Here is a 27,988-nt window from a genome sequence, read left to right as displayed (position 1 = left end):
TGCTAGTAACCGGAAGACCCTTCTTTCGTGGCAGGCATGAGCAATGGCCTATCAGATTGATCGCATGGCCTGGGCATCTGGCTGTGGGGGAGGTTTGTTTGGGGGGAAGAGAAGGCGGCAGGTGGCGGATTCGGCAGTTGCCCCCAACATGTTCATGAGTGCAAGTAGGAGGCTAGGGTGATGGCATGATCGCGCTGTTGTTCCGCGTCACTAGATGGCATGACAGGAGCGACCATGGCCATAAGGCGGGGTCAAGGGCCAAAGCCTCTTTATCATTCCAACTTGTTTGATATCTTGTCAATGTTGGATAAGTAGAAACTGGCTTTGACTGCATTTAAATACGATAAAGGACCCACATTGTGCTGATTTACTACCGGTTGTACTGCCTCTTCATTTAACGTGCACCTGCTTTTCAAATTCTGTAACCAGCGCCTTGATACCCGTGGGTTTAGAGTGCTTTATAAATGCAAAAATCCATAAATAAATAAATAAATGAAATAAATGTGCATACAAATACATTCGTTTTTCTGCATGCTGCATTGCATGCTTTTTGGGTGGTGCAGTCTAATTGCTACTGCTGTTTTCACACATCTTGTCTGCAGATTGCAGGTTTGCTTTCAGTCGAGCCTTGAGTGTGCCAGATGGGTCCCGAAGCCTTTGTTCTATTCAGGCATGGATCGAAGGGGGCATGGGTGTTGACTGTTTGAGTGTAGTGAGCAGATCACATATGTATGCTGAGGGGCTGCAGATCTCTACCAGGGAGTAGAGATGGGTGTCTACATGGACATTTATGAAGGAACTGTGTAGTTTGTTGGTTGCTTTTGGCTGCCTGTGGTCATTTTGGGGGATATTGTAAAGTTGGATTGGTATGGTGCTATGGTCTGTCTGGGCCAAGGGCTGTAGTGGTAGGTAGTAGATGTTTGCAGAAGCTGGAAGAATAGGGTTGGGAATAATGCCCTTTCTGTGGGTTGGTTCTGGGATGTGTTGTTTTATATTTGTGGTGTCTAGTAGTTTGAACACTGCACCTTTGGGTTTCCTGGTGGCTTGGCTTTCCAGCAGGTTGAAGTCTCCGGGGAAGGTGTGGTTGGACTGTTTGATGGTCCCAGTTGTGGCGAGGTATGTGACTTCCTAGTGGAAGGCCATGTTGGTCTAGAATGGCTGATAGGTGAGGATAAACGTGTCTTTCTATGTGTGGGTCAGGGGCAAGTGAGGAGCCTCATGGGTCTAGGTGTAAAGTTTTCTGGAGGGGCGGCGCAACTCGTGGAATGCTGCAAGGCTTACTCTGGCTTCCATTTTGCTGTGAATGTGTTTCATGCTGTAAACTGTGGGGTCAAGGATGTGTTTGGAGTTGGGTGTCAACCATGTATCCAAGGAAGAGAGGTCATTGGTGTGTGCAGTACTGATGCTCAGGAAATGCGGTATAGTGGGGTGTGTATTGATGAGCAGGAGGATACATAAGCGTCTGTAGGGTTGAGTGGGAAGTGGAGTGAGTAGGGTTTGGATGAGGTTTTGTATGTTGGGAATGTTTTTTATTTTTATTTATTGGGTATTTATAATGCGCCTATACAGCAAAGGGTGTTTCAAGGCGCAACACGGCAAGGAGAGGGACGAGGGGGAAACAGGGATGAAGAAAAACAAAACAAAAAACAGTTGTTCTAGGCCCTGTGACATTTGGAGCGTGCAAGTCCAGTGCAGTAACAAGAAGTGCGAGGGAGAGGGGAAATATCAGTCAGGATGGAATGACCCACGGGTTATGCGAGTGCCAAGGAGGCCAGGTGGACAAGTGCCAGTAGAGTGCACAGGGGAAGAAGGACCCAAGTGTGAGGGACAGGTTTAAGGGTCTCAAAGGGTGCAGGCCCAGCCAGGCTAGTCCAGGGGGAAGGAGCCCAGAAGGGAAGTGCTGGTTATGGTGTGGGGGGGTTCAGGGTTGACCAAGTGCAGTCGTAGACTGATCGAGAAGGGCCTGGTGCCCTGTAAGAATCTGAAGGAACCAGGCAGTCAGTCAAAAGAGACAGAGAGGGGACATTAGCAGGGGAGGGGGAGAGTGAAGGAGGAAGAGAAAAGGCTTATTTGTGGTTTATGGGAGATTGATGTTTGTGAGAGTGGGGATTATGGGAGGTGTGCAATTTGTCATGCACCTAATGGTGTACCTAATTAAGTTGTTGTGACCACATGTCACAGACCCTCGGCCCTCCTGGTCGAACAGGTTAAAACTAGTCACCATTGTCCTTGATGCTGTTTTCCCACTGATGCCCATGCATGAGACCCCTTGTCAGTACCGAAGACGATAGATAAGAGAAGGCGGCGAGCCTCCTGTTAGTGGGCCCTGGAGCTCTAGGATCAGACACTGAGCGGTGAACCTGGGATTGGCACAATGCATGTATCCCTGAGCGATGAACCTGGGAATGGCACAATATTTGTATCACTTAGCGGTGAACCTGGGAATGGAGCAATGCATGTATCACTGAGCGGTGAACCTGGGAATGGAGCAATGCTTCTACATATAGACTCTGTGAATGATGATCGCTCTTGGTTGTCAAATCCCTCACATTTCGGAGCCTTCCAAAAGCAAGCCCCGGCAGCATGCCGGGGGACGTGTTTGTGGGAAGCGCGGCAGTGGAAGACAGGAGTGGATGGCATGGTGATGTCATCCCCCAACGCCAGCCAGAGCCTGCCATCCGCCAGCATTGCTGAATTCCAGACACAGATTATCGTGGAATTATCAGAGTGGGGGGGGTGAGATCGAGCTCCCCCTGCCTGTTGTTGCAGCACCCAAAGATTGAGGGTTCCATACGGCAGTGCTGCTGTGCTTCTTTACAGTGCACCCCTCACACTTAACTACTTGTCTGAAACAGTTGGGGACATTGGCACATAGATTTTTCTCCTAGTTGTGGGCAGAGACTCATCGCAGAATGTAATTGGTTATTTATAACGTGCTTAATACCCAGAGGTTTCTAAGCACGGACCAGGGATTGGACAAGCTTTGCTCCGTGTTGTCTTGCTTCCTAGGCGAGCACGTTGGCCCTGAGCTATCCTCCTGTGAGGGGTGAAGTGGTCACAGCTCCCCTCCACCCACCCCCAGAACATTGCTGCTCTGGTATCCGGTAGACCCACAGGGGCACGGCATAGGACTGGGGGATTTTGTCAGTTCACGGGGGTCCCCTTATTTTCCTCGCAGTCATTCTGGGGTGTGGTGGATATACACAATCAATTCCCCACCACCCTTTGTATGAATGAATTATTTCAGACGTGGGCTAACGTATGACATGCCATTGACCGGTGTCACTATGTCATTTATGAATAATTGTTGCATGGTGTTTAATAAATGCTGCCGAATGCCTCCGCAAACAATCATTGGTCGTGTCTCTCCTTCTTGGCCTCACCGCCTGTGATACCCAATAACGGTGTGTGTTAGTGGGGCACAAGGGTTCTCAGAATGTCGGGGCTACTATGGGAAGAGGGGCCCTGAATTCCAGACTCTGGGAATAGCGGATCTGGCAGATATCAGAGGCAGATGTGTAGCTACTCCGAAGTCATGAGGCCCCGAATGGCGCAACCCCATCAAATGACGTCATCGCTCAAGGGACACGAAACGGAAAGAAAAAACGGAAAGAAGGATAATGCATTCATGTTTGCTTTTCTTTTATATGGTCTGCCATTTATTTTTTAGCTGGAGTCTTCAAAGGCTGGGCAGATAGCCTCTCACTCGAAGCCTCTTCCCACTCCTAGCCTCCCTGGTGTTCTAATTACCTGAAGTAATTCCTTTCAAGATAAGTCTGTAATACCCCAGAACACAACATGCGAAACAAACGCGGGGAATGGCCTGCCTCACAATTGGGTCTTTTGTCTGTGTTTGTTTCGGTGAAATATATTGTGCGCGCTGCAGGCGGCGGCTGTCAACGCTGCAGCAGTCCTTTATTCTTGAAATATGTCGCGTTTACCTGTGGCGCCATGGAGAGGTTATGGGAGTGTGGAAAATGGCGGTCGATGGTCCCTGTCCTTTCACTCACGGTCCGGGAAGCAGGGCACACGTTGAGTATATATTGGGTATCTGTACTTCACCTCACTTACGGGTGGAAGCACTTCGACTCAGACAATCACATGTAGGAAGGGGCTCTGCCGGGGACAATCCCTGCTTGGCTAAGCGCGCCGCACCTGCTTCCTTGCACGGACCGAACAAAAGCACGTTCAAATGAATAGGCACCAATTTCATGATGAAACGAGGGGCTTTGCTGATTGAGTACGGGGTCAGATGTCAAGCTCTTGAATATTCCTGGTGCCTTTGTGGGAAATGCATGGGAAATGGGCGCTAGTCAGTGTTTGCCATGGAGACACAAGAACCTCATGTGTTAGCACTTTGGATAGAACGTTCAGCATTCTATTGTTCGTATAAAAAGTTCAGCACTCTGGACAGAGGAGGCCGTGCTATCATGACCAGTGGCGCTGCTGCGCTATTGAACGGTTCAGCACTCTGGACAGAGGAGGCCGTGTTATCATGACCAGTGGCGCTGCTGCGCTATTGAACGGTTCAGCACTCTGGACAGAGCAGGCCGTGTTATCATGGCCAGTGGGTGTTGTTGTTTTACTATTGAGAGGTTCAGCACTCTGGACAGAGGAGGCCGTGTTATCATGACCAGTGGGTGCTGCTGCGCTATTGAACGGGTCAGCACTCTGGACTGAGGAGGCCGTGTTATCATGGCCAGTGGGTGTTGTTGTTTTACTATTGAGAGGTTCAGCACTCTGGACAGTGTCGGCCGTGTTATCGTGGTCAGTGGGTGGTGGTGTTGTACTATTGAGAGGTTCAGCACTCTGGACAGAGGAGGCCGTGTTATCATGGCCATAGGATGCTGTAGCGCTATTGAAAGGTTCAGCACTCTGGACTGAGGAGGCCGTGTTATCATGACCATAGGATGCTGTCCCGCTATTGAAAGGTTCAGCACTCTGGACAGAGGAGGCCGTGTTATCATGTCCAGTCAACGCTTTTGCTGTGCCATTTAAAGGTTCACCACTCAGGACAGAGGAAGTCGTCTTATGATGTCCAGTGAATGGTGTTGCTGTACTATTAAAAGGATCTGTGCTATGGACACAGCAAAGGCCATTTTATGGTGGTCAGTGGCAGAGCCGTTTTTAGGAGTGGGCAAACCGGGCAATGCCCTGTGGCACAACCTGGGGAGATGAGGGCAGAGAGGATAGACCGCTCATGACACCAAGACCAAGTAACCACACACCTCCCCCCGTTACTGTTACAACCACCATCAGAACGGAACACCAAAGATGACCAGCACCGCAAGATCCCTCCTTCCCGCGAACACCACACGCCCCAAACACCTCTTACAAAGTGACCACCAAAGTAGGAAAATGCCTGGGAGCCCAATAACCCAAAGCAAACCACATACCCAGAAAAGGACCGCAAGAAAGGGCAATGCTAAGAAAGCGATAGCCACCCAAATAAGAAGTGGAACAAAACGATGAAAGTAACACTTCTTGGCGTGAACAAAACGTGAGATAACCAGAAGCAAACAACATCTCACACGAGCAGCTACACCAAAATGCTAAAAGGAAAGCATGAACAAAGCCAAAGATGCTCAAAACCAGAATAGCATGCAGTGAGCTGCCCTCAACCAAACCTCCCACAGACTGACACCAACACCACACACACCACTCCACGCAATGACCTCAGGCCAGGCCCATGACACCAGGACCACGTCACCACACAGAGGCATAGGACAGAAGTCCGACCCGCCCATATCAATACACCCAGGCTTACTCAGTTTTAAAAAAAGGGGGTTCACCTCCCAAAAATGAACAGCTCTTTGTAAAACGAAACATCCTGAAACTTCCCCACAACCTTGGACAGCGTGACAATTGCTACTTAGGGGCGCTAGCATCCTTAATCAAAAGGGCCGGACACTGCCTGCAGGAAGGGGAAGGTGGGGGGCAAGTGTGGAAGACGAAATAAGTGGCCAAAGGAAGGCATAGTATGAGGCGGGGAGGAATTTGCATACATGCATGGACTTCTAGCAGGTGACTAAGCTTATTTTCTTGTATGTGTGATGTTTTAGCGTGATTAAAATAGGGACTCTGTCATCTGGACACCAATGGGGTTTCTTTTGAATACCTATGTTTTCAGGTATGATACATCTCCCAGAATGCACTGATCTATTACAGGAAAAAGACCAGGCCAGGAGAAACGATCTTCAGGTGACTCCATGGCACCCAAACGATGTGTTCTCCAGGTGGTGGATTTCATGTAGGAAATCAGTGTGAGTGCATTCTGGGAATCACAATGCATTCTGGGAGACACAATGGCAAACTATGTAGTTTACTGGGAGGAAAAACGGTTTGCATAAGAACGAGAAAAAGCAATATTGTTACCCATTATTGTTGTCGCTGACGTTTACGTTTTAAGAGAAGTGGTCAGGAGTTGGAGAAATGGGAGGGTAATGGGTTAGAGCAGAGATAGGTTTGACAGTCGGGGGAAGTGCCATTAAGGAGACAACCGCGTTTGTCTGGTGTTGTATGAATGCAGAATCACATTCCTGTCTGTGTGTGTGGTTTGCTGTGAAAAGAAATGTATATGCAAAGGTAGAACACAAGCATTAATGAAGCCAACAGTTTTGACGTGTGTGTAGTGAACATGTTTTCTTCATTCCTACTGTAGACATTGAGATCACGTGTCCATGTACCATCAAGATTCGCCGGGTGTTAACATTTGCATGTCCAAGTTACCATCATCTGCTAGTTTTTGCCATGTTATGTTCACATAGTCTCAATATATTACAAGTATTGCTTTGAAATGGTTAAGTACTGTCATCAATGCAAGATACTCGCCCAAAGTGCCAGCTTTCACCAGAAGACAAGAGCAACTCGCACAATGTACTAGGTATGTCCATAGGTTGGCTTTATTATACTTGCATCATACAATAATAATTTGCTGATGTTTATAGTCATGTAGATTGACAGCTTCTAAGCGCTGTAATAATGAAGCAATAACACCCGATCCGATGGCCCGGATTGAGTGGTAAAGGCCCAGGCCCAAGTTACTTAACGATGGGCACCAACACTGTTACCCCCTGATTCTGCCAGCCAGATCGGGTGTTATTGCTATTAGCAACCCGGGTTGCCAATCCGGAAACCCGGTTGCTGATAGTAATGCATTTTGCATGAATGAACAGGATGCGCTTGCGGCATCCTGTTCATACATATATAAAATGTACCTAAGATGGCCGCCGTGGATCTTTAACACGGGGCTCCATGCAGAGCCCCTCTTCCAGTTTCATGGTTGCCCGGGAGGCTGGAGCAGTGGCAGCTGTTGTGCCGCCATCTAAAGAATAAGGTGAGTGGGGCAGCGGTGTGAGGAGGGAAGAGAACAGTGACCAGAGGGGAGGGTAGGGCAGGGCCAAGATGGCAGGGCGGGGAGCAGGAATTAGGTTGCATGGAACATGGGTTTGGATCGTGGGAATCGGCCCGCGATCCAAGCGACCTGATTGGCTGGCTCTCCCACCACGGGTGCTAATCTATGGTATTACCCAGTGACGGTACTTGAATTATCACCAGCAGTAGGATGAAGGGCTTGTTCCATTCCCAAAACTAGCATGTTGCATATGAGCCATCTACCGAGTCTGCAAGTATTTTTCAGAGGTTAGCATGATATGCCCAGATACTCTTGCAATTTGGCAGCTATTGGCATTTCATACTCTGGCATTCTCACCAAATGGCAGATTATGCCATTACATGCTCATGCACTTACACCATATGGCAGCTACTCTTATAATGTGTGTAGAAGTTTGGGAGGGAGGAAGGTTGTCCCTTCTGTTCATCCACTGGTCTCACAGAGGGGGGACCTCGCTTGGGTACTGGCTCCGGAGGAGGATCATGCACTGCCTCATCCCCCGTACCGAGCTCTTGGGATATTGGTCCGAGGTCTGTGGTTTTAGAACTGCCCATGGTACACCAGAGAACCTGCCACTTCTGTAGGATTCAGATGAGCTCCCGCACTCCTAAACCCTCGGAACCCGGGTAAGACTGGAAGGCGAATGCCAGGAAGAGACGCAATGGAGAGTGATGAGAAAAAGGGGGTTCGCATCCACAGAAATCCAAAGTGGACAGTAGCGAAACGAAAAGGTTCATAATCCCCCATGGAGGTCCGCAACTCTGCTGATTCGGGCCCTCAGGGGAAAGGCATGAGAGACTGTCAGGAAGGAGTGGAACCCAGAGAAGGGGGTAGCAGTAGGTAACCCAAGACCCTGGCTTTTGAATTGTTTTTTTTCCCCTTGAATAGGTTAGCACATCCCATGGTGGTAAGCCAAATAACCCTTAACTATACCTGTGGTCTTGGCCAACTCCTTGAACACTGTCACCTAATGACTGGGTGCACAAAAAAAGCAGATTTCATTCTCGACAGGAGTTTTTCTAGTGGTGTAACTATATATATATATATATATATTTTAAATCTGGTGATGTATATGGAATGCCACGCTTTCTTTTTAGGCGCAAATTGATGCTTTTTTTAATCATAGACTTCCGTCATATCAGGCCTTGTTGTGCCCATGCTGGCGATGCTATTGGTATAAGAACACCGAAGGAGTAACACTGTTGGACAGCACAACCAAGAAAGGTTGAGTTCCACTAAGTGAATTGCGCTGCTAGACTCCAAATGTTTCAAAAAACTGCCAATGAGATGACAGATAGTAATCCAGCAAAATTAGAAAAACACAAATGAATGTCCAATATGTCTTGTATTCAAGTCATTTTCATCAGCCAGAGTGATTTGCCGACACGTGTTTCGACCTTCTGTGGTCATTCTCAAGGCAAAAAATCTAATTCAAGTCAGACTGGTACTGCCAATTTGCTGAAAAAGTTTGTTGAAATAATCCGGATGTCATATCCTAGCAACCTGCAAAGAAGACTGTTCAGCCAAACGACCAAATGAAAGTGCGACCGTTCACTGCAAAGCTCCAATGTATATCCTGAAGCAAAGATCTGTGTCTCAAATAAACTGCCGTCGTTGGAACAATTACAGAGTACGCATATCCGCTATGATGCTACTCGATACCATGTTTTTTTTTTTAGTAACACTGTTGGTATTGATGGACAGATACGAGAGTAACTGATATTCCCTATTTTTTTTTTTTTGTTGGGTGAGGGTGTTTTGGGGCTGATAGCTGGGTGCACTGCTTATTTGGAGGTTCGAATACAATGTAAATGTGATGCATTGGGGGTTTCCGGTAGCGAGCCCCTTTATGACACTGTCAGGGTGCAATGTAGTGTATTATTTCCCTTAATATGTTCACTTTGTGAACATCATTTCCTACTATTCTGTGGTTGTAGGTGGTGAAATCTAAAGTAAAATGACACTGTTTATGGAATATTTAGAGACGAGCTGGAGAGACGCATATCCTCCCAAATTAGATTGTCAAGTGGTAAAAGTTCAGTTTGAGTCCACATCAAGATGGGCAATGCCTCTATTTCGCATTCTCAAGGCACAGTTCTACGTGTTGCAAAAGACATGCACGTGGTGGCATTCTCCCACTGGAGCCCATATTTTAAGAGATATTGACCGGGTGAGGCAACACATATACAAAGTTGGGAGGATTCGGGATCGAGTGGTTGGCTGTATCCTTGAAAGTGGTACAAATCTAACGCTGCACTGGGCTAAAACTAGACCATCGTTTAATGTTGGACTGCAATTATTGTAGTTATTATTGTGCTTATTGAGCACGTACATAGCTTCAGGAAGCAACGGCGTGCTTTACAATCATAGGGGGATGAACACAGGGAGGGAAGCAGAGAATAGGCCAATGGGGAGATAACAGAGGAGGGTGGGCAATTGGCAGCAACAGATCTACAATCAACCAGGGGAGGAAACGGGGAGCAGATCACAGCGCTTCATGTAGGTGGGGAGTGGAGGGTGTATGGGTCTAGGTGTTAGGGAGGAGCCATTCCTTGAAGTGGAAGGTCTTAAGCTCTTTCAAAAACTGGAGAAGCGAGGGGGCAAGTCTGATGTTGATGGGGAGGAGGTTCCAGAGTCTTGGGGCGTAGGCAAAGAAGGTGTGTTTTCTGGTTATTTCCTTTCTGCACTGGCTGAGTTCAAGTTTGCGCATGTCCTTCTGGTTGATTGCAGGCCTCCGAGGTAGCTTGGGGAATTCATGGTCACAGCCTTATAGGTGATGCCACATTTCTGGTTTAGAGTGGCTGGCCTCAAGTCTATGACCTAACCAACAAATGCTTTTTGTTTTATGTTGTGAAACTGGTCAGCCATTTTACCAATAAAAAATAGCATTATATTGAAGAACTCTTTGGAGTCATATGATACAGTGCATAACTGAAAATAGAAATTTGTGAGTGTAAGTAGCAGAAATTGCTAAGCAAAACATTTCCCCATTGTAGACCTCTCTGACATAGTGCATTTGGGAGGGGGCGTACAATATCAGTGTAGGAAGCTGTCAACTGATAGGAATTGGGACAATATTATTTCAAAGGTCTCCCTTCCCTTGTTTTCAATATCTATTTTTGCATAGTAGCCAGTTTACAGACTTCCTCGAGCCACTCTTGTACTTCAAGGTCCTTGTTTGTCTTGCAGCTTCCCAGGACCAGACTCCGAGCCACATACATTCCTTTTTTTTTAACATTATAGCTAAAATGCTCCCAGGTTGTAACTTGCGTAATTGTTGAATAAGATAGCCCGTGAATCACCTTTAATGTTTAGTCCAGTCTTTCAAGAACACCATATCACTCACTACCAGATATGTGGTTTCGCACATTACATGTACACGTGGAGACATGATCCCATAGCTCTTCTACACTTCCAACACTTTTCTGAGTGCAATTCAGCAACAGCTTCACATCTCGGTAGACTGAGCCCAGGAGTTTTCAAGCGGGATGACTGTTGATCAGATTTTATGCTGAAGCCCAGGTCAGTACAGCTCAGGCAACAATTTACATATAGTTCATTAGTGTGGACTTTCTAAGTCAGCGAATGTTTGCCACATTTAATTTTGTGTAGTAGCAACTGAAGTTTATCAAGTGCTGGAAGGGATTACCATAACAACTAATTACTGGCCCAAATAACCAGACAGACTCAAAGAATATGGCAAAGCACTACTTTATTATCAAATAAATAAAGCAGGGAAATCTTGCAAGCATAACAAGTCACAGCTCACACACTCTCAAATACATTTCCATTACACAAAGGCTTGATTGCTCAATATGCATCAGCTGTGATGTCATCCTATTGTTAAACGGGATATCATATCGTGCCTCCTTTATTGTATATATTGGCCTAAGCCCAGTCGCTCTGCGGAGAAAACCGCGTTGCAAAGTTCCGATTCTAGATCGACTTCGCCGCCATTTTAGGTTCATCCGCCATTTTGATTTCTATTCCAATGTAACTCTGTGTTCTAAAATGGTGGACAGTGTTTCCTGCTTGTAACTGAGCCGCCCTGAACTTTGTACGTTAGTTAGTGTATAAACTGTCCGTCGGCCGAATGTTTGGGTTGAGTAAAAAGACCTTGTCCCATGCCTGACTTGTAGACAGAGGATTGTCTGCACCAATAAGTCTGATCCTCGGACATACATCAACCACAATGCCGAACAAACACTGAACGTGGACACTAGCTGAACTACATTGTAAAGGACATGTGTTAAGGCTTATTGTTAAATCCGAGAATACACTGTTGCCATTGTGACTTGTTTGTAAGTGAATTGAGGATGATCCATGTGCATATTGTCAGACAAGCTAGAAGTGAACTCGGCACGAACTCTAGACCATGAATTATTAACTTGCAGAGGGGCTGGACATTATGATCACAAATGTATAAAATGGACAACTGTTTAGATGTCCAGTACCTCTCACTTCTCACACCGAAAGGGTTGGTATTCGCTGTGATGTACTGAGGGTCAGATAGCTATCTGTATCTGACTTTGTTTCTTTGTAACTGTACAGTTTTAGAATAAAGATCTGTGAACCTTTATAAACCTGTGTTTGGTGTATTTCCTTTTGGGGTACTCAGCCTCAATATTTCCTTTTGCTTTTACACTATGTGACAAAAAGTAAAAACTTATCGGGCAAAGGGATTGGTTAAGGGAACATATATACCTATAGCTCATTTAGGTATTAGTAACATCATTGGCTGCCCTTTATCTGGTAGGCATGCCTAAAACAACCTCTTACTGCATATAATACAAATAACAGTTAAATAGCAGCAGATTGGCTTCTGCAACAATGAATAGTCCATTGCATAGGCCATCCTGATTGGTTGGCATCTTCTTCCATCCTTGGACATTCAGCACATAAACAAAACAAAACCCAGGTGTGTGGAACAAGGTCAGACAACTGCCCACTTGGCCAATTAGCCTTACCATTTCTCATCAGTTAGGCCCTAAACCAAGGCTGCTTCTTTGTAGTTGGCCTTGCTGACTGTTCTCTTCTCTGTAACTTTTAAGGGAGTGAAGGTACATTGCTGTCTTCTGGAGCATTATGAATATGCCTTGGTTTCTGGTATTGCACCATTTGTGAGGAGACCATGGTTTCTCCATTCTATCCACCCATTTAGTGCTATTTCATTCCATTATACTGGGTGCTACTATTCTTCTTGGCCCTGGAGACTTGGTTGCTCCGTCTTGCATATGCTTTCTTCACTTTTAATTGTCTAACACATGGCACTCCCAAATGTTTACTCCTTTGCCTAATCTAATAGAACTATGTGTTACGTACATGGCGGTATCCGGTGATATGTTGTAATACATATTTTCGAAAAACCATTATGTCGAAAACTTTTTGCTGACATTTTTTTTCCAATATATTTTTTTTTATGTTATGTTTTTTTGTTTGGTACGTAAAAGAAAGTGTTAAAAAAACAGGGGCATGGTTGGACCCCGCCCCCAATTTTAAACCAAATAAAAATAAAAAAATGTCGAAAAAAATAAAATTCGGCATAATTGCGTCAACATAATGGCATTCGAAAATATGCCATTCGAAAATATCACTATAAACTGTACATGCCTTATCCTCTTCGACTCCTTTTGTACTTTCCCGTTGCTTCTCACTGTGGTATCCTTGAACCTTAGCCAAACAAATATTCTTTGTTCTATCATGAATCTGTATTTCAGTGCCTGTCAGCTCTTCTGCCTCAGTCCCTCTCCTTGCGGTTTGCAGCTTACTATTATACGAAATTGACATCCACCTTCTCATCATGGCTGCTTTACCCCTGTTATATTTTCTACTTCTGTATGTCTCATCTACCTTGTGTTTCTGCTTATATACATCTACTGCATTTCTTCTTACTATTTCTATCTCAGTATTTACGTTTTCTTCGTATCCACGTGTTCATTTACTTTGTTACTTTAGTTACATTTTTTTCTTTGCATATTCATGTATCATTTCAGTGCGTCCCTGTCTCTTCTCTTCATTATGTCATTTTACACCTGTCAGACTTCACTTATAGTTCTTCCAATGTCCAATGGTGTCTGCAGACTTCCTTCTACCACTTCAGTTTGAGGGTACATTCGATACGGTTGTCTGAGCGCATAACGTCTTTCATATCTACGATGCAGTATTGGGACAATAACAGGTGTCATGCAGAGTGTTTTCTTGCTGGTCTTCAAATATGACGGAGGTAAGGGGCGGGCTCCATGTGTGACACGTACATCTCCCTCTCTACAATTTCTCTTTCAATTTGATTTTAGTACACCTTGTATGAGGAGGAATACAGAACTAGGTTTCGACCATCGGTTTGCTAACTTCTAAGCTGATTTGTTGCAAGAAGATTAATTTCAGTAAGAACTTTTGTCTCATAAGACTGGTAGCATCCTGAAAATATGTGGCGCTTCAAGTCCAATGGTGAACAAATATGTAGTACAGTAGTCCCTAAAGAGACATTTTAAATATGACAGATTTATGCTCCGAGTAAACAACACTACATAGCCTCCAGAGTTGGTTCCTTCACCTCCAGAGTAAATAATGTCCCACATTTAGGTGGCAGGTAATGGGAGAAAATAAAATTTAGCGCCACTGAGTGGGAAAGAACACAGTACAGCAGAGGTTTTAAGCCATATAGTAATGTTACTAGTGTCTGGCTTTTACCACAGGGGAAAAGAGGTGGCAGTGGGGTAAACCGTTTATTTACAGTTCATGGATACACGATAGGGTAACTGGGAGAGAAAATGGTTGGACGCAGAGTCAGATGATCACTGAAGTATGTGAACATAATGGACTGTTGACACATAGTATGCGAGAATAACATTTAATACGAAGGGTAAGCATCCCAGGAACTGAGTTAGCATTTGCAAGTGGTACAAACCTTGCACAGCCAATAGTGTGTCAACTTCATTCTCAATCTAGAGGAGCAATTCTCAAGATGAATGGTCTGCCAAGATTCCTACACATCTTCCATAGTCGACATACCCCTGCACTTGTGCCTTCTAATCTAACATGGAAAGCATCTTCAAGAGGTCCCCCTGGTATCCCAAAGGTAAGTCATTGCTGGCTCTGGAAATCTAAAAGTGCCTCTAAGACTTGGGGACTTCAGCTTCCCCGGACTCGGGAACTATCGTCTGGAGATCACCATATTCATTGTGCAGCATTGATTGAATGACCACTGCCAGACACTCTAAAGTGATTTGATAGTGAACCCCCAGCCATAAGAGATCTTCCCCGTTCAAATGATCATTTAGTAGACAAGTTTGTCTCCCTACTCCCATCTACCAACACAAAAGGCACAATCTAGTCCGACATCTGTGCTAGCTAAGTGTTATTGATCCTCCTTGGAAGTCCAACACACAAACTGTACCATGGAATGTACAAAGTGCTTCACATCATACGTCAGGACAATCTTGTTTACAGATCTGCGCAAATAGTTTGGTCTACCAACTACCAAAATCAAGTCTTACCCAAAGATAAAAACCTCACTAGACAACATAATAGAAAACCTTGCCCTCAAATCAAACTTTCCATCTGTGATGTAACTCCTCTTTAATTAACTGCTGGATCCACACGACGACTTCTCTGCGGTAAATACTGCATGCTGTGTAGGCCACCAGGATTCCCACTTGCACACACTAAGTTTCATTGGGAAAAGGAGCTGCGGGTGGGAAACAATGCAGCCCAGCAAATGGCTGGATTAGCTATTAAGAGCTTGCAAAATTAGCCAGACCTGCAGCTCTTCTACATCCAACAGCATGTACTTAGCTGAACAGACTGGTAACTCAAATTTGCTCTTAACATGTCACTGCCTAGATTGCTGGTGGAATGATATCAAAGCAAGAATCCACATGATACTGGACACCAATTTAAACTGAACATTGAAACCATTCTTATGAATGACCTTTCTTTGCTGGCCTTCTAATTGAAACAACACAAGAAGGGGCTTGTGAAAGACCTGCCACTGACAAAGAGGCATGTCTTGATGTCACGGAAAAGCAAAGGCAACCTGCTAGTGTATAGATGGCTGTCAGCCATGTGCAAAAAGCTGCGATCAAATGGCTCACCTACAAGCAGGAAGAACACAAACCCGAATTCAATGAGACTTGGGTCAGCTTTTTATCTCTCTATGATGAATGAATCACCAACCTGTGGAGGACCATTCAATGACTGGCTGCTCTCCAAGCCTCCCGTTCTCCTTGTTCCAGTTCAAATGAGAGAACTGGAGGCCATTCTATTCAAGCTCACACCATTTGACGCATGTTGAGACAGACACTTAGTTGGAGTGTCATTGGAAGAATTTAGTGAGAGGAAGCTGGAATGGTGAGGATCAGAATGTAGAATGTGGAGTTATGGGAGATGGTTGAGGTGGAAAGAGGTGGACTGGTGTTCAGGTCATTGCTGCAGAAAAGATAACTTGAATAAAGAAGCATTACACCTACCCTTCCGTGTTATTGTGTGTTGTCCGTTACACAACAATTGGCAACTGTGCGAGGACATTGCAATAGATTTACTGGGTTCTTTCCATATTAGGAGATCTAAAAATACATTTTTGATAGTAGTGATGGACATGTTGTCTAAGTGGCCGGAAGTATGTGTCGTGAGAGACTTCACGTCTAGTAGCTCGATTTGGTTTCTAGAGCCTTAATTCTGGAGAAAAGGGCTTTCCGTCATGTCTGTTGTCAGACAACGATCCCCAGCTAATGTCCAGAGAAGTTAAGGAGTTCCTTGTGAGGTATGGAATAGTACATAATACCACAGAACTGGATCACCCACAGGCAAAAGGGTGCGTGGAAAAATTTGAATGTGCATTAATGTATGTGATAAGAATGCCATTTGTTTCAAGAGGGGATCAGGTTTTCCTCAGAACTCTTAGGTCGCTTCACAACCTCTGGTTCTCAGCACAGCTATTAGCCGTAACAATGATTTCCCTATCACACTCATGGTCCTTTTCAGGCATATCATAGTTTATCCCTAATGTCATGGGTGTCTCCCGTTGTAAGCATCTTCAGGAAGTTCTGCACTCCTCCAGCTTTCCTTCTGCTTTCAGTATTGGAGGGAGAACCTGCCTCTGGGTTCCACTCTCAGTGCACCACCTATTGTGGTGCATGCATACATCTGCCAGTGCATCTGCTGCACAGCTGACGACAGGTAATTCCACGGAGCAGTGTTGCATGTGTCTAGGAAGTGGTGAGTAGCATGTCCACGTCCTCCAGGCGTTCGCCCTCCATTGGTTTGGCCCAGCCCTGTTTCTACACTTTGGACAGTGGGATTCTCTGTAAGCCGGCCCAGGGCCGGCCCTTCTTCTAATTAGCCTGTTTCAGAATTTTGATTGTCCTGGTCTCCCATGAGGTTTTAATGGAAGTGTTGCCTCATTTTGGTTACCCTTCTGGTATTGGACAAGAGATAACTTGTCTGCCTGTTGTTTAATGGATGGCTCTTGGGTGTTAAGTATGTGCTGGACTGCAAGTGCCTTATTGAAACTACGTGAGTGTAGTTGTAGCTCTGCAGTGTCCCACTGCTGTTTGTGTCCTCCCAGTGAAATGGGCTTGTGTACTAGCTGGACCGCGCAGTACTCGAGAGGTCAAAAATGTTTTTTTTCTTCCCACCCGTAGGCAAGCTGCTTTCTGTGTACATTTGCACTTTAGTATCCTTAAGTGTACTGATTCCATTGACCGCTCGTGCTTCACCTGTTCTCCATGGCTTGGGTTTGTTGAAAGCTCAAGGTTACATTTCTATGCTTATGTTTGTGGTTGAGTTCTAATCCACAGCTAGAATTTACTGAGCACTTGTAATTTAATTCTACACCTTGGTTTGACTGTGCTGAGCAGTTATACTATGCATCGTCCCCACTGTTGGACTCAGACCAACACCGTGCCCTTTGGCTCAGCCCGCTCATTATAAAGGTTGGAAGTTCCAACTACTCACCATGTAGCCCTTAATGGTAATAGCAATATAGGTTTAGGAACTGTGGTGGTGCATTAATAAATGCTAGCGTAATAATGAGTAAGGAAAATCAACAACACATGTTGGTTAATTCAATGTGGTTTTACTTCAGTAAATAACACGGTTTCCTTTCAGTAAATAACACGGTTTCCTTTATGAGATAAGAATATGTAAGCTTGGTTATTCTGGAATGGTTTTAACAAAAGTGCGAAATGGTGTAATGTAAAAGCAAATGGTTTATTTGTCTTAAAATGAAAGAAGGTTTCCATATTTTAGCTGTCACCCTGGGGTGTTAAATTGGATGTTGCCAGTCAAGTTGAAAGTGTAGTGAAGAAAAAGATATTCACAGAGAGGTTGTGCCTTGTTAAAATATTTCTTGCTGAGCAAATGCATGTCGCTTTTTTTTATTGCAGGGAGATGCTTTCTGATATTTCCTTGTCTGCTATTGAAATCAAAATGATCGGAATGTAGTCAATAATAGTCATTATTGATTTAATTTTGAGCATTTCGATTTGCTCAGAAGTGGTCAATATGGCATGTATCTGCGAATAGTTATTTTACATTAAATGGAACACACACTAATACAGATTCCAGGCCCCACTGTTGATTTATGAAAATCATACCGGATCTAGGTTGGATATTTGTGTGCTTCAAGATGCCAGATTGGAGCACTCGAGCAGGTGTTAGCCACCACATTCTTCTGATAGAAGTTATGCAATCCATCCCTGGCACTTCTGGGCCCAACATTGAGATATCGCTGGGCACGTACTTTATCATAAGTCTTGTGGCCCCACAGGTATGCATGGAATCTCTGGAGAGCCAGTTAGGCAAGCTGATACAAACAAATTAAAATACAGATGTTTTTGACTACGATGCCCATGATCCCTTACCATTGGCTAGGCATTATGGGAGGTGTAGTCCAAAACATCTGTAGAGCGAGTTTGTATATTAATTTGTTTGCATCAGCTTTGCCTATCTGGCTCACCAGAGATTCCATACATATCTGTGGGCGCTAGTCCTTGTAGGGACTTTTCATCAACATTTATTTAATATGTGATGTCATCAGTGATGTCATCAATGACACTTGTGATGTCATCTTTGATGTCCTGGTTGTTAGTCTTAGCAGTGCACGGTGGTGGCGCAAGTTATCTTACCATAACTGGCAAATTTCTGGGGGTTTTCGGTTTTACTTGTAATCATAACATCCCTTTAACAAAGTATTTTCACTGAATTTCATAGGTTTTTATAAGTGCAACTTAACTTTAACATCTCTTAATCAAAACAATGTCACTGAATATAAATAGTGAGGCAAGCATCTCGCATCTGTTGCGTGGCTTATCCAATAAAACACCACATCACCACATCCCAAAAGCAATGGCCACCTCTGTTGAAATACTCCCCTTGTATTTCTTTGCTGTCATTTGATAGGTGTTGGATTGATTGGCATGGGTCATAATGTACACTGTGTGGTAGAATGGTACCCATGTTGCTTTCTCAGTAAAGGGAAAGCCTTTGCGGTGATGTAAGCCTGTAGAGGCATTGAGCTCTGTGAAACACCCTTACAGGTATGCTCAGTGTTATCTTTTCAGGAAGTTGGCTAGTACTTGCAGGGATTAACAGGATTATTTGTCTTCATGCATTGCTCAGTGCTTGTTTGTGTAATGGTCCTCTCACCTGATCTTTTCACAAGGCTTTGTTCTCTGTGAGTAGTTCATGGTGTGCATTTGTAATAACGAAAAGCATGTATAACAATAGGGCCATATGTTTTGCACCGTGCCCTGCTGCCTTCAGTTAAGTGATCGCTTTAGAAGAACCTTACATGTATAACATATATTTGAGAACATCTGATGTTCCTTCCTTCATGCATGTGTCTCACCTGGATTTCACACTTGCTCTTCTTTTGTTGTAGGATGACCCAGAAGGAGAGGAAGTGGAAAAGGAACCATCCAACTCCCTGAAGCTGGACTTCACAGAGGATGCTCACTTCAAGACCAAAGTCAACTACTCATATGCTGCTGTCCAGATCCCTACGGACATCTACAAGGGCTGTGAGTAACTCCTGCTGAATGCAAATTTGCAAGCTCAAGGGTGAATGCAGATACCTTTTAAATATCGACTACATATATAATGTATATTAAGAGTTACTTTTTTGAAGTAGGGGTGGGTGAAAATACCACGAAACAGAATTGGCTAAATTCTCCAATATTTCTGTTCTGCTGGCTGTCTGGATCTTCTTGTAAGTGGGCTGCAATAGTTGGATACTCAATTATTACTCAATTATTGAGGCTGCCCAATAATCTGATTAACTATAGAGAAGAAAAAGACTTGAGCATCCTTGTTGTTGCGCCCCGTTTTTAATTTGCTATAATTATCATTTCCAGGTTTTTCACAAAATCATAGATTCTTTTCTTGTTAATATTTTCATGTAAAATTTGTATTTCAATTTCATTGTTTCCCTCGACAAATGTTTCCCCAATTTATTACAATGGTTCATCAGAAGGGGTGCTTTGTGGCCTCTTAATTTTAACTGAAAATGAATTATATAAATAATCAAACGGGTATTTGTTGTCCAATATATTGACATATCTTACAGGTTAGTGCATTGTTACAATTTAATGCTAGTAGACATTCAAATTTGACATAGCTTCATAGATAAATGAATATGCTACTCACATTTGCTTCTCTATCAATGTAAATTTAAAGCCTTGATGTGTACCACCGAATTGGGTTAATTTAAATGTACTCAAACTATCCTAAACTTTTCAATAAAGTACCTAGTGAAAACAAAATCAAATTATTTTTGTATTTTTGTTTAGGCTTATACTTCATCTTAGACAATCTGTCTTGATTTATTAAAGTTCCTATTGTCACTCACCTTTAATTTAAAGAAGTGGTTTCCTTCAGCTACAATATTGTTCCTCGCAGCATGGTAAACGTGTTCTATACAAAATGGCTGTTATTTATAGTGAACGTGATGATGCGGTTGTGTTCCCTATTGCGTGATCGCGTCATCACATTCTCCTCCATCTTGCTTTGGGAAGGATATTGAGTATAGTGCTGTGCTTTTGTTTTGTTAATATTAACATGATATTTTGTCTACTCCCTCATACTAACTTGTGTTCATGTTTCAATATGACAATTATGTATACAATGCCTAAACCAGTTGAGATGATGCTTAGTGATCATAAAGTTGAAGGGTGAACCAGAACTTTCGTGATTTTTGGAAAAAGCTTCTACACAATCATCTGATGTAGAATCAGCAAATGAAAGCGAAATAGAAACAGCTCAAGCAACATCATTGACATCAATAGACCCGACTTTGGAATTTCCTTTTTTAGAAGAGTACCAAAAATGCAGACAAACCAAGACATATCCTTTATTCAAGCCACTGCAAAATCCAATATCTCAACAACCCACTAAAAGTGGAGGACATCAATGAGGGGCAGGAGGGGGAGCATCCGCGGATCAAGGCAAAAATCAAGGAATGCTCACAAGATAAAAAAAACAACCAATTCAGATAAACATAGTAATGAGCCTAAAAGAGAAGGAACTTCCCCCAGCACTCAATAAAGGACTATCATTTAGCCCCTCCAATACCATGGATTATTTTGAAACTAACTTAGATCTATACAAATTTGGCAGGCGACTAGAGCTTAAGAAATACTTTTCCAGCTTGGCCAAACGTAAAGAAACACTAACTAAACCTATCCCATCAGAACTATGTAAGAAGATTCAATTCAACACTACAGCTAAGTCAATGCCTAGTCTAGGATACTGAATGGAAACCCTTATTGAGGTATCTTTATGTCCAGTTCATGAGTTCTGGATGACTACCCCTATATAACACCCCTCTCTTAGAATCCCCCTGACCCCACTGAGCCAAGAAGTAGTTCTGTTTTGCAAGTTTAAAAGGTTTATTTGAGAAATAAGACAAAAATATAGATACCACGCTTTTATAATAAATTAATAATCAATATCGCCCTTATAAATATAATGTTAATAAACAATGGGTAATCTGACACTAGCACACTTCTTTATAATCAATGAGGAGTTAGTATAGGATGGATCAAGTAGCAAAAATACTTTTATGATTTCAAGGGAAAAGCAATGAGGAATAAAAGTCAGTACAGGAATACTTGAGATTATTTTAGCAAAAGATAATCACTTTTTCTCTGGCAATTCAACCCCCTCCCCTATGCAATGTAAGACATGGAAGTAGATGGAAAGAGGAGCACACAGTTCTCAGGAATGCAATCAAATACAATACGAAATCCAGTTTCCCCCCCCCAGCAAGCTTAGAGAAAACCGGTATGAGTTTTAAAACACAGGCCCAAGTGCTTTGAATGTGGTGGCAATGAAGTGAGAAATATGCTGAAATGCTTTTAATTCCGTTTAGGAGGTTCGGGGTGAGTGAGAGATACTTGGGATGAGTTCAGGCTCACTTTAGCAATGATTCAGAGATGGTGATTAAGAGGCAAACAAATTTTTAGCAAGGAAAGAAATGACTGCTGATGGTTACACGTGGCTGGATTTTTAACCAAATTGCAAATCGCGGTAAAATTAGCGAGTGCGTGACTCGTGATTGCGGAACAAGTATAAGGAGTAGGAAGTCGCTTCTAGGCTTGTTGGAAAGCCTAGATTCTAAGCTTTCAGAGGAAAGTTAAACCAAGTTCGGTTCCAGAGATATGAACGATTTTGTAAAGGTCGTTTTTCGGATTTAAAGTAAACTCAAAATGACAGGTGACAGCTTTGCAGCTGCAGAATTGACAAATGACAGTGGTGCAGCTTTACAAATGACAGGTGACAGTTAGGAGGCAGTTCTACTTAGGTTAAATAGATTGAATTATATTGCTTTAAACTAAGAGATTTGGTTTTTGCCCCGTCCTAGCTGTACTCACAATATATTTGGAAGGACTGGGTCTCGTCACGGATCTGATCAATCAGGCTAGCGGCACTTCACAGCGATCTGGTCTCTGGGTCTGCGGTTCTGCACGGTCTGGTCTGGTCTGGTCGGGTCTGGCACTGGTCTGGTCTGTCCGGATACAGCGGTCTCTGCACGGCTCCTGGATCTCTGCACTGGTCCTGGCAAAAGTTCTTGGCAAGGGATTCAAGCAGCTCACCCGGCTGTGAGTAGCTTGCAGTGATTTGAGGCCTGCTGCAGAGAACTCAGCTTGTGGTTTTAGGCCTCTGATTTAGGTTCTAAAGTATAAGTTCTAGGTTCTGGAGTATGTAGCTGGAGTCAGTCTGGAACTGGTATCTTCTGGATGTTGTGTGGTCCGGCAAAACGCTCTGCAGCAACTGGATTTGAATGTCCTCTCTAGCTTCCAGTGGCTCTTTTTATGTCTTTTGAAAGTGGGTGTGTGCGCAGCATCACTAAGCCAGCCCCTCTCTCAACTGATCATTGGTCAAGCTTTTCTCTCTTCCTTGATAGGGAAAAGGAAATGTGAGTCATGGTCATGTTGTTTTATGGCCTGCAGAAAGGACACTCCCCTGTCAAATTGCACATAAATCTATATTTGACCCAAATACATATTCCACAGATACACAGTTGTTTGTCATTGCATACACACATCATGCATTACTGATGGGAGGCACTGTTCCGACCCTGGCGTTTCTAGGAGCTTGGTAACTTTTTGCGCTTTTTAGTAGCTTCCCCCATATCAGATTTTTCTCCAAATGTATACAATTGTGTGCAAGGCATGTGGGCATTTAGATAAGGAAGTGTCAGATTTTTAACCTGCATACATTTAGAGTAACAACCTCTTTTCCGCTCGTAAACCCCCAGATCATACCACCGGGTCCTAAAACCTCTTAAACTGTGGGCAGAAAAATCACAAGAATTATGGTATCATTTAGATAATTTTGACAAGTCCGCACCATGAGTTATACATCTTTCTTAAAATCATATTCTGGCCAACAGGGGTGTGTCTTCCCAGGTCACATGGTTGAGAAACCAGTTTGCCCACTTTCTTTAAGCTCAGCCTGTCCTCAGAGGGGGCTGCCCCTCCCTGTTTCTGCCAAGAGGAAGCCACTTTTATGACGACCCCAATATAACATTTGCCTGAGTCAAGGAAGGGCTTTGTTCAAAAGGAAGCCATTTACGACCCCCCTAATAAACCATCTGCCTGGGCCCTTTGTTTAGTTTCTTGCAGTCCCCTGGTAATTCAATCAGAGAGTGTGTGACCTCCTTTTGGCAGGGGCAACAGAATGCAGCCAGGCCTGGGAACCTGTCAGGCAGAATTGGAATCTCTTTAAGCCATTTTTCAGATAAAATGTCACTTTTTGTTCCCCAGTTTAAGTCAATACATTTTTTACATATGCAGCTAGACTGCTGATTCTAAGTTCAAAACTATGACATTTTAACAGTTACAAACTATGTGACACTCAAAAGTAGGTCACTCAGTTAATTTAAACATTTCGATTTTGGTGGTTTTAATCCAGTTTCAGTTAGGCTGCTGACATGCATAGCTCAGCCAGTTTTGTTATGAACATTGTTTTGGGCTCTTCATCTTCCCAGATTTTGTATGCACACATACTTCATTCTGCCAGATGTCCGCTGGTGTTCAGTGAGATTTTTGGATGTGTTGCAATGTTTGAAAATAGGCATTTTGAGCTGGCATTCAGAGAAACCAAAGGTAATTTTAAAGGGTTTTTGAGCTAACAGGCGCTGCTGTTTTACCTTGGCACCCATTCCACTCATGGCACCCTGGCCCATCATGCTCGGGTGGGTGGCAACTTAGGCAGCCATTTTGGTGTACGCACAAACTGTGTGGTTCTCCTGGATTCTGGCACACATGTGGGCTTTTTGGCCATCTTGGATTTTCTAAGCCCACAGCACCAAATGTTGCAGTATGATAGCTCAAACGTGGGTCAGGACACCCAACAACTAACAGGTGTTCACTCAGAGGATACAGTCAATTTACTCAATATCCAAGAGGAAGACGAAGTTCACACACTGTAATAATTTCCAATGGACTTGAATATTGATACAGGATTGTCAGAAGAGGCTACATTGAAACCAAAGTACAAATATATTCCTCATTTAGCATCAGATAACGTGATTGACAGCGATATTAAAGGATTTAAGAGAAAAATATTTGGAAGGAAAAAAGTCAACTATCAGATACAACTTAACATACAAGGAGAGATTGGCATTGAAAGAATTAAGTAAGAATGATGTAATAACAATAAAACAAGCTGACACAGGTGGTACAATTGTCCTCTTGTAGACAAAAGATTACATAACCATGGCATCACAACATTTAAATGAAGATCAATGCTATGAGAAATTGAAAGAAAATCCTCTACCAGTCCGAATTCAAGAATGGAAAAGTTTGAATATCAATTTGCTAAACGAGGGCCTTCCTACAGAAAATGAATATGATTACATGAACAATTCACATCCACTCTTGGCGACCATCTATTTCATTCCTAAGATCCACAAAGACCACCAAGCAGATCAATTATAAATGGTATAGGATCATTGACAGAATCCATCTCACAATTCATAGATAAGAACTTACAACCACTTGCCTCTGGACTAGCATCATTCATTCAAGACACTAAATATGTTATTCAACAACTCAAATCCATTCATTGGGAAGCAAATTTCATATTAGTAACTTTAGATGTTGCATCACTATACACCAGTATCTTACATAATAAAGGAATTGAAACCACCTACTACTTCTTGAAAACCAGATCTATTTCATACCATTAACAAACTCTCATGTTAATGGAAAATGCTCAATTTTGCACTCCAAAACAATAACTTAATGTTCAACAATAAGATTTACAGGCAAAAACAAGGGACTGTAATGGGTGCAAAATTTGCCCCCAAATATGCTAACCTTTACATGGGCCATTTTGAGTTGGAACATGCATGGCAAAATCCATCTTTCACAGACAATAATCAATTGGGGTTGTTTCATAGACAATATTTTAATAATATGGAATGGAAATAAAGAATCCCTACACAGATATCTAAACTACCTGAACAACAACAATTATAATTTGAAATTAACACTGCAAGAAAGTGCCAACAGAATAAGCTTTCTAGATCTGGAACTATATATAGAAGACAACATAATCAACACAACTTTATATGTCAAACCTACATCTGGCAATAATATTTTTCATGCCCAAAGCAATCACCCTAATCATGTGACAAAAAACATACCATATGGTGAATTTTTAAGGATCAAATGGAATTGCACAAAAATGTATGAATTTGAGAAACATACATCAATCATGATCCAAAAATTTAAAGAAAGAGGAGTTGAAAATAAATAACTAAATAAGGCATTTAATAAGACGATGCAAAGATCAAGGACAGATCTATTACAAAACAGATCAAAATCAAGACAAGATGTTGGAATAAATAAAGTCAGTTTCATAACTTCTTTTAGTTCGGAATCAAATAAAATTAGGAACATACTGACAAAACATTGGTCAATTCTATGTCTAGATGACGACCTGCTTCCCTATTTGGATGAAAACCCATGAGTCACATTTCGCAAATCAAAAAACCTTAAAAATCTGCTAAGCCCATCACACTTTCTGGAGAAAAGACCTGAGACTGGCATGCCCCAGATGTGGAAACAAACCACTCTTAGGGGAAACTACAAATGCAGAAAGTGTAACCAATGTCAATATTCAGACAATGCTTAAAAAAAACAATCAAGATGCCGAATGGAAATACACGCAATATTCAAGATTTCATAAACTGCAATACAAAATTTGTCATTTATGGGATAAAATGCATTTGTTCCAAACTATACATTGGCAGCACAATCCGTCCCTTTAAAACAGTATTGTGGAACACTTAAGATCAATCAGTAACAAAGATGTGAGATTTCCCCTGGCATACAATTTTCCAAAAGAACATGTTCAAGATAAATTGGATGACATAAAGTACTTTGGTATGGAGAAAATATGGATACCACCCAGAGGAGGAAATAGAAAGAAAGCTTTGAGACAAAGAGAAGCACAATGGATATGCCTAATGGAGGGCTGCATTTCAGGGTTACACTTTGACACTGAATGAGTCCTTTTTTTGTGATTTTATACAGTTAACTTGTTTTATAAATTTATGTTAAGGAGTTTTTTCTAAAAATCACAAACGTTCTGGTTCAGCCTTCAACCTTATGATCACTAAGCATCATCTCAACTGGTTTAGGCATTGTATAAATAATTGTCATCTTTAAACATTAACGCAAGTAAGTATGAGGCAGTAGATGAAAAATCGCGCTAGTATTATCTAAACAAAAGCGCAGCACTATACTCAATATCCATCCCAAAGCAAGATGGAGGAGAACGTGATGACACGATCGCGCCATAAGGAACGCGACCGCGTCATCACGTTCACTATAAATAACAGCCATTTTGTATAGAACACGGTTACCATGCCGCGAGGAACAATATTGTAGCTGAGGGAAACCACTTCATAAATAAAATGTAAGCATACAATAGGAACTTTAATAAATCAAGACAGATTGTCTAAGATGAAGTATAAGCCTAAACATTAATACAGAAATAATTTGATTTAGTTTTCAATAGTTACTTTATTGAAAGGATTGGGATAGTTTGTGTACATTTAAATTAAGCAAATTCGGTGCAACACATCAAGGTGTTAAATTTACATTGATAGAGAAGCAAAAGTGAGTAGCATATTCATTTATCTATGAAGCTATGTCAAATTTGAATGACTATAAGCATTAAATTGTAACAATGCACTAACCAGTAAGGTATGTCAATATATTGGACAACAAATAGGCAAAATACCCATTTAATTATTTTTATAATTAATTTTCAGTTAAAACTAAGACCACAAAGCACCCCTCCTGCTGAACCATTGTAAAAGAATGGGGAAACACGTGTCGAGGGAAACAATGTGAAATTGAAATACAATCTGTATATGAAAACATTTGAGGAAACAAATTGAAATACAAATTGCACATGAAAATATTAACGAGAAAAAGAATGTATGATTTTGTGAAAAACCTAGAAATGATAATTATAGCAAATTAAAATAGCGGCGCAACAACAAGGATGCTCAAGTCTATTTCTTCTCTGATGTTTAATAGGCTATTTGATCTGTTGAAAATGCATGTTGTGGCCATCTATCATCTTCTATATAAAGTACCTACTGTGTAATGATCCCTACATGGTTGGTACATCCTGTGTCTGGACTATCTTCGAGTTCTCACCAACAGCTACATCTTAGGACAGCTCTAGTTCATCACCAACAGCTACATCACAGGACAGCTCTAGTTCATCACCAACAGCTACATCACAGGACAGCTCTAGTTCATCACCAACAGCTACATCATAAGACTGCTCTAGTTCATCACCAACAGCTACATCACAGGACAGCTCTAGTTCATCACCAACAGCTACATCACAGGACAGCTCTAGTTCATCACCAACAGCTACATCATAAGACTGCTCTAGTTCATCACCAACAGCTACATCACAGGACAGCTCTAGTTCATCACCAACAGCTACATCACAGGACAGCTCTAGTTCATCACCAACAGCTACATCATAAGACTGCTCTAGTTCATCACCAACAGCTACATCATAGGACTGCTCTAGTTCATCACCAACAGCTAAATATTAGGA

The 27,988-nt window shown here is 42.6% G+C and overlaps 1 protein-coding gene across 2 annotated transcripts in view; it reads left to right on the top strand.

The window, feature by feature from the left end:
- CACNA2D2 (calcium voltage-gated channel auxiliary subunit alpha2delta 2) overlaps positions 1–27,988 on the top strand; it is a 2,156,122-nt gene that overhangs the window by 1,509,549 nt on the left and 618,585 nt on the right. For both annotated transcript variants that reach the window (XM_069644058.1, XM_069644057.1), the window contains exon 6: positions 19,275–19,413. In XM_069644058.1, the coding sequence (XP_069500159.1) occupies positions 19,275–19,413 (139 nt within the window). The remainder of the gene's footprint in view (positions 1–19,274; positions 19,414–27,988) is intronic.

Source organism: Ambystoma mexicanum, chromosome 2p, assembly GCF_040938575.1.
Source record: "Ambystoma mexicanum isolate Mex_15411 chromosome 2p, UKY_AmexF1_1, whole genome shotgun sequence".
NCBI lineage: Eukaryota > Metazoa > Chordata > Amphibia > Caudata > Ambystomatidae > Ambystoma > Ambystoma mexicanum.
This window is presented reverse-complemented; position numbering and strand designations above follow the sequence as displayed.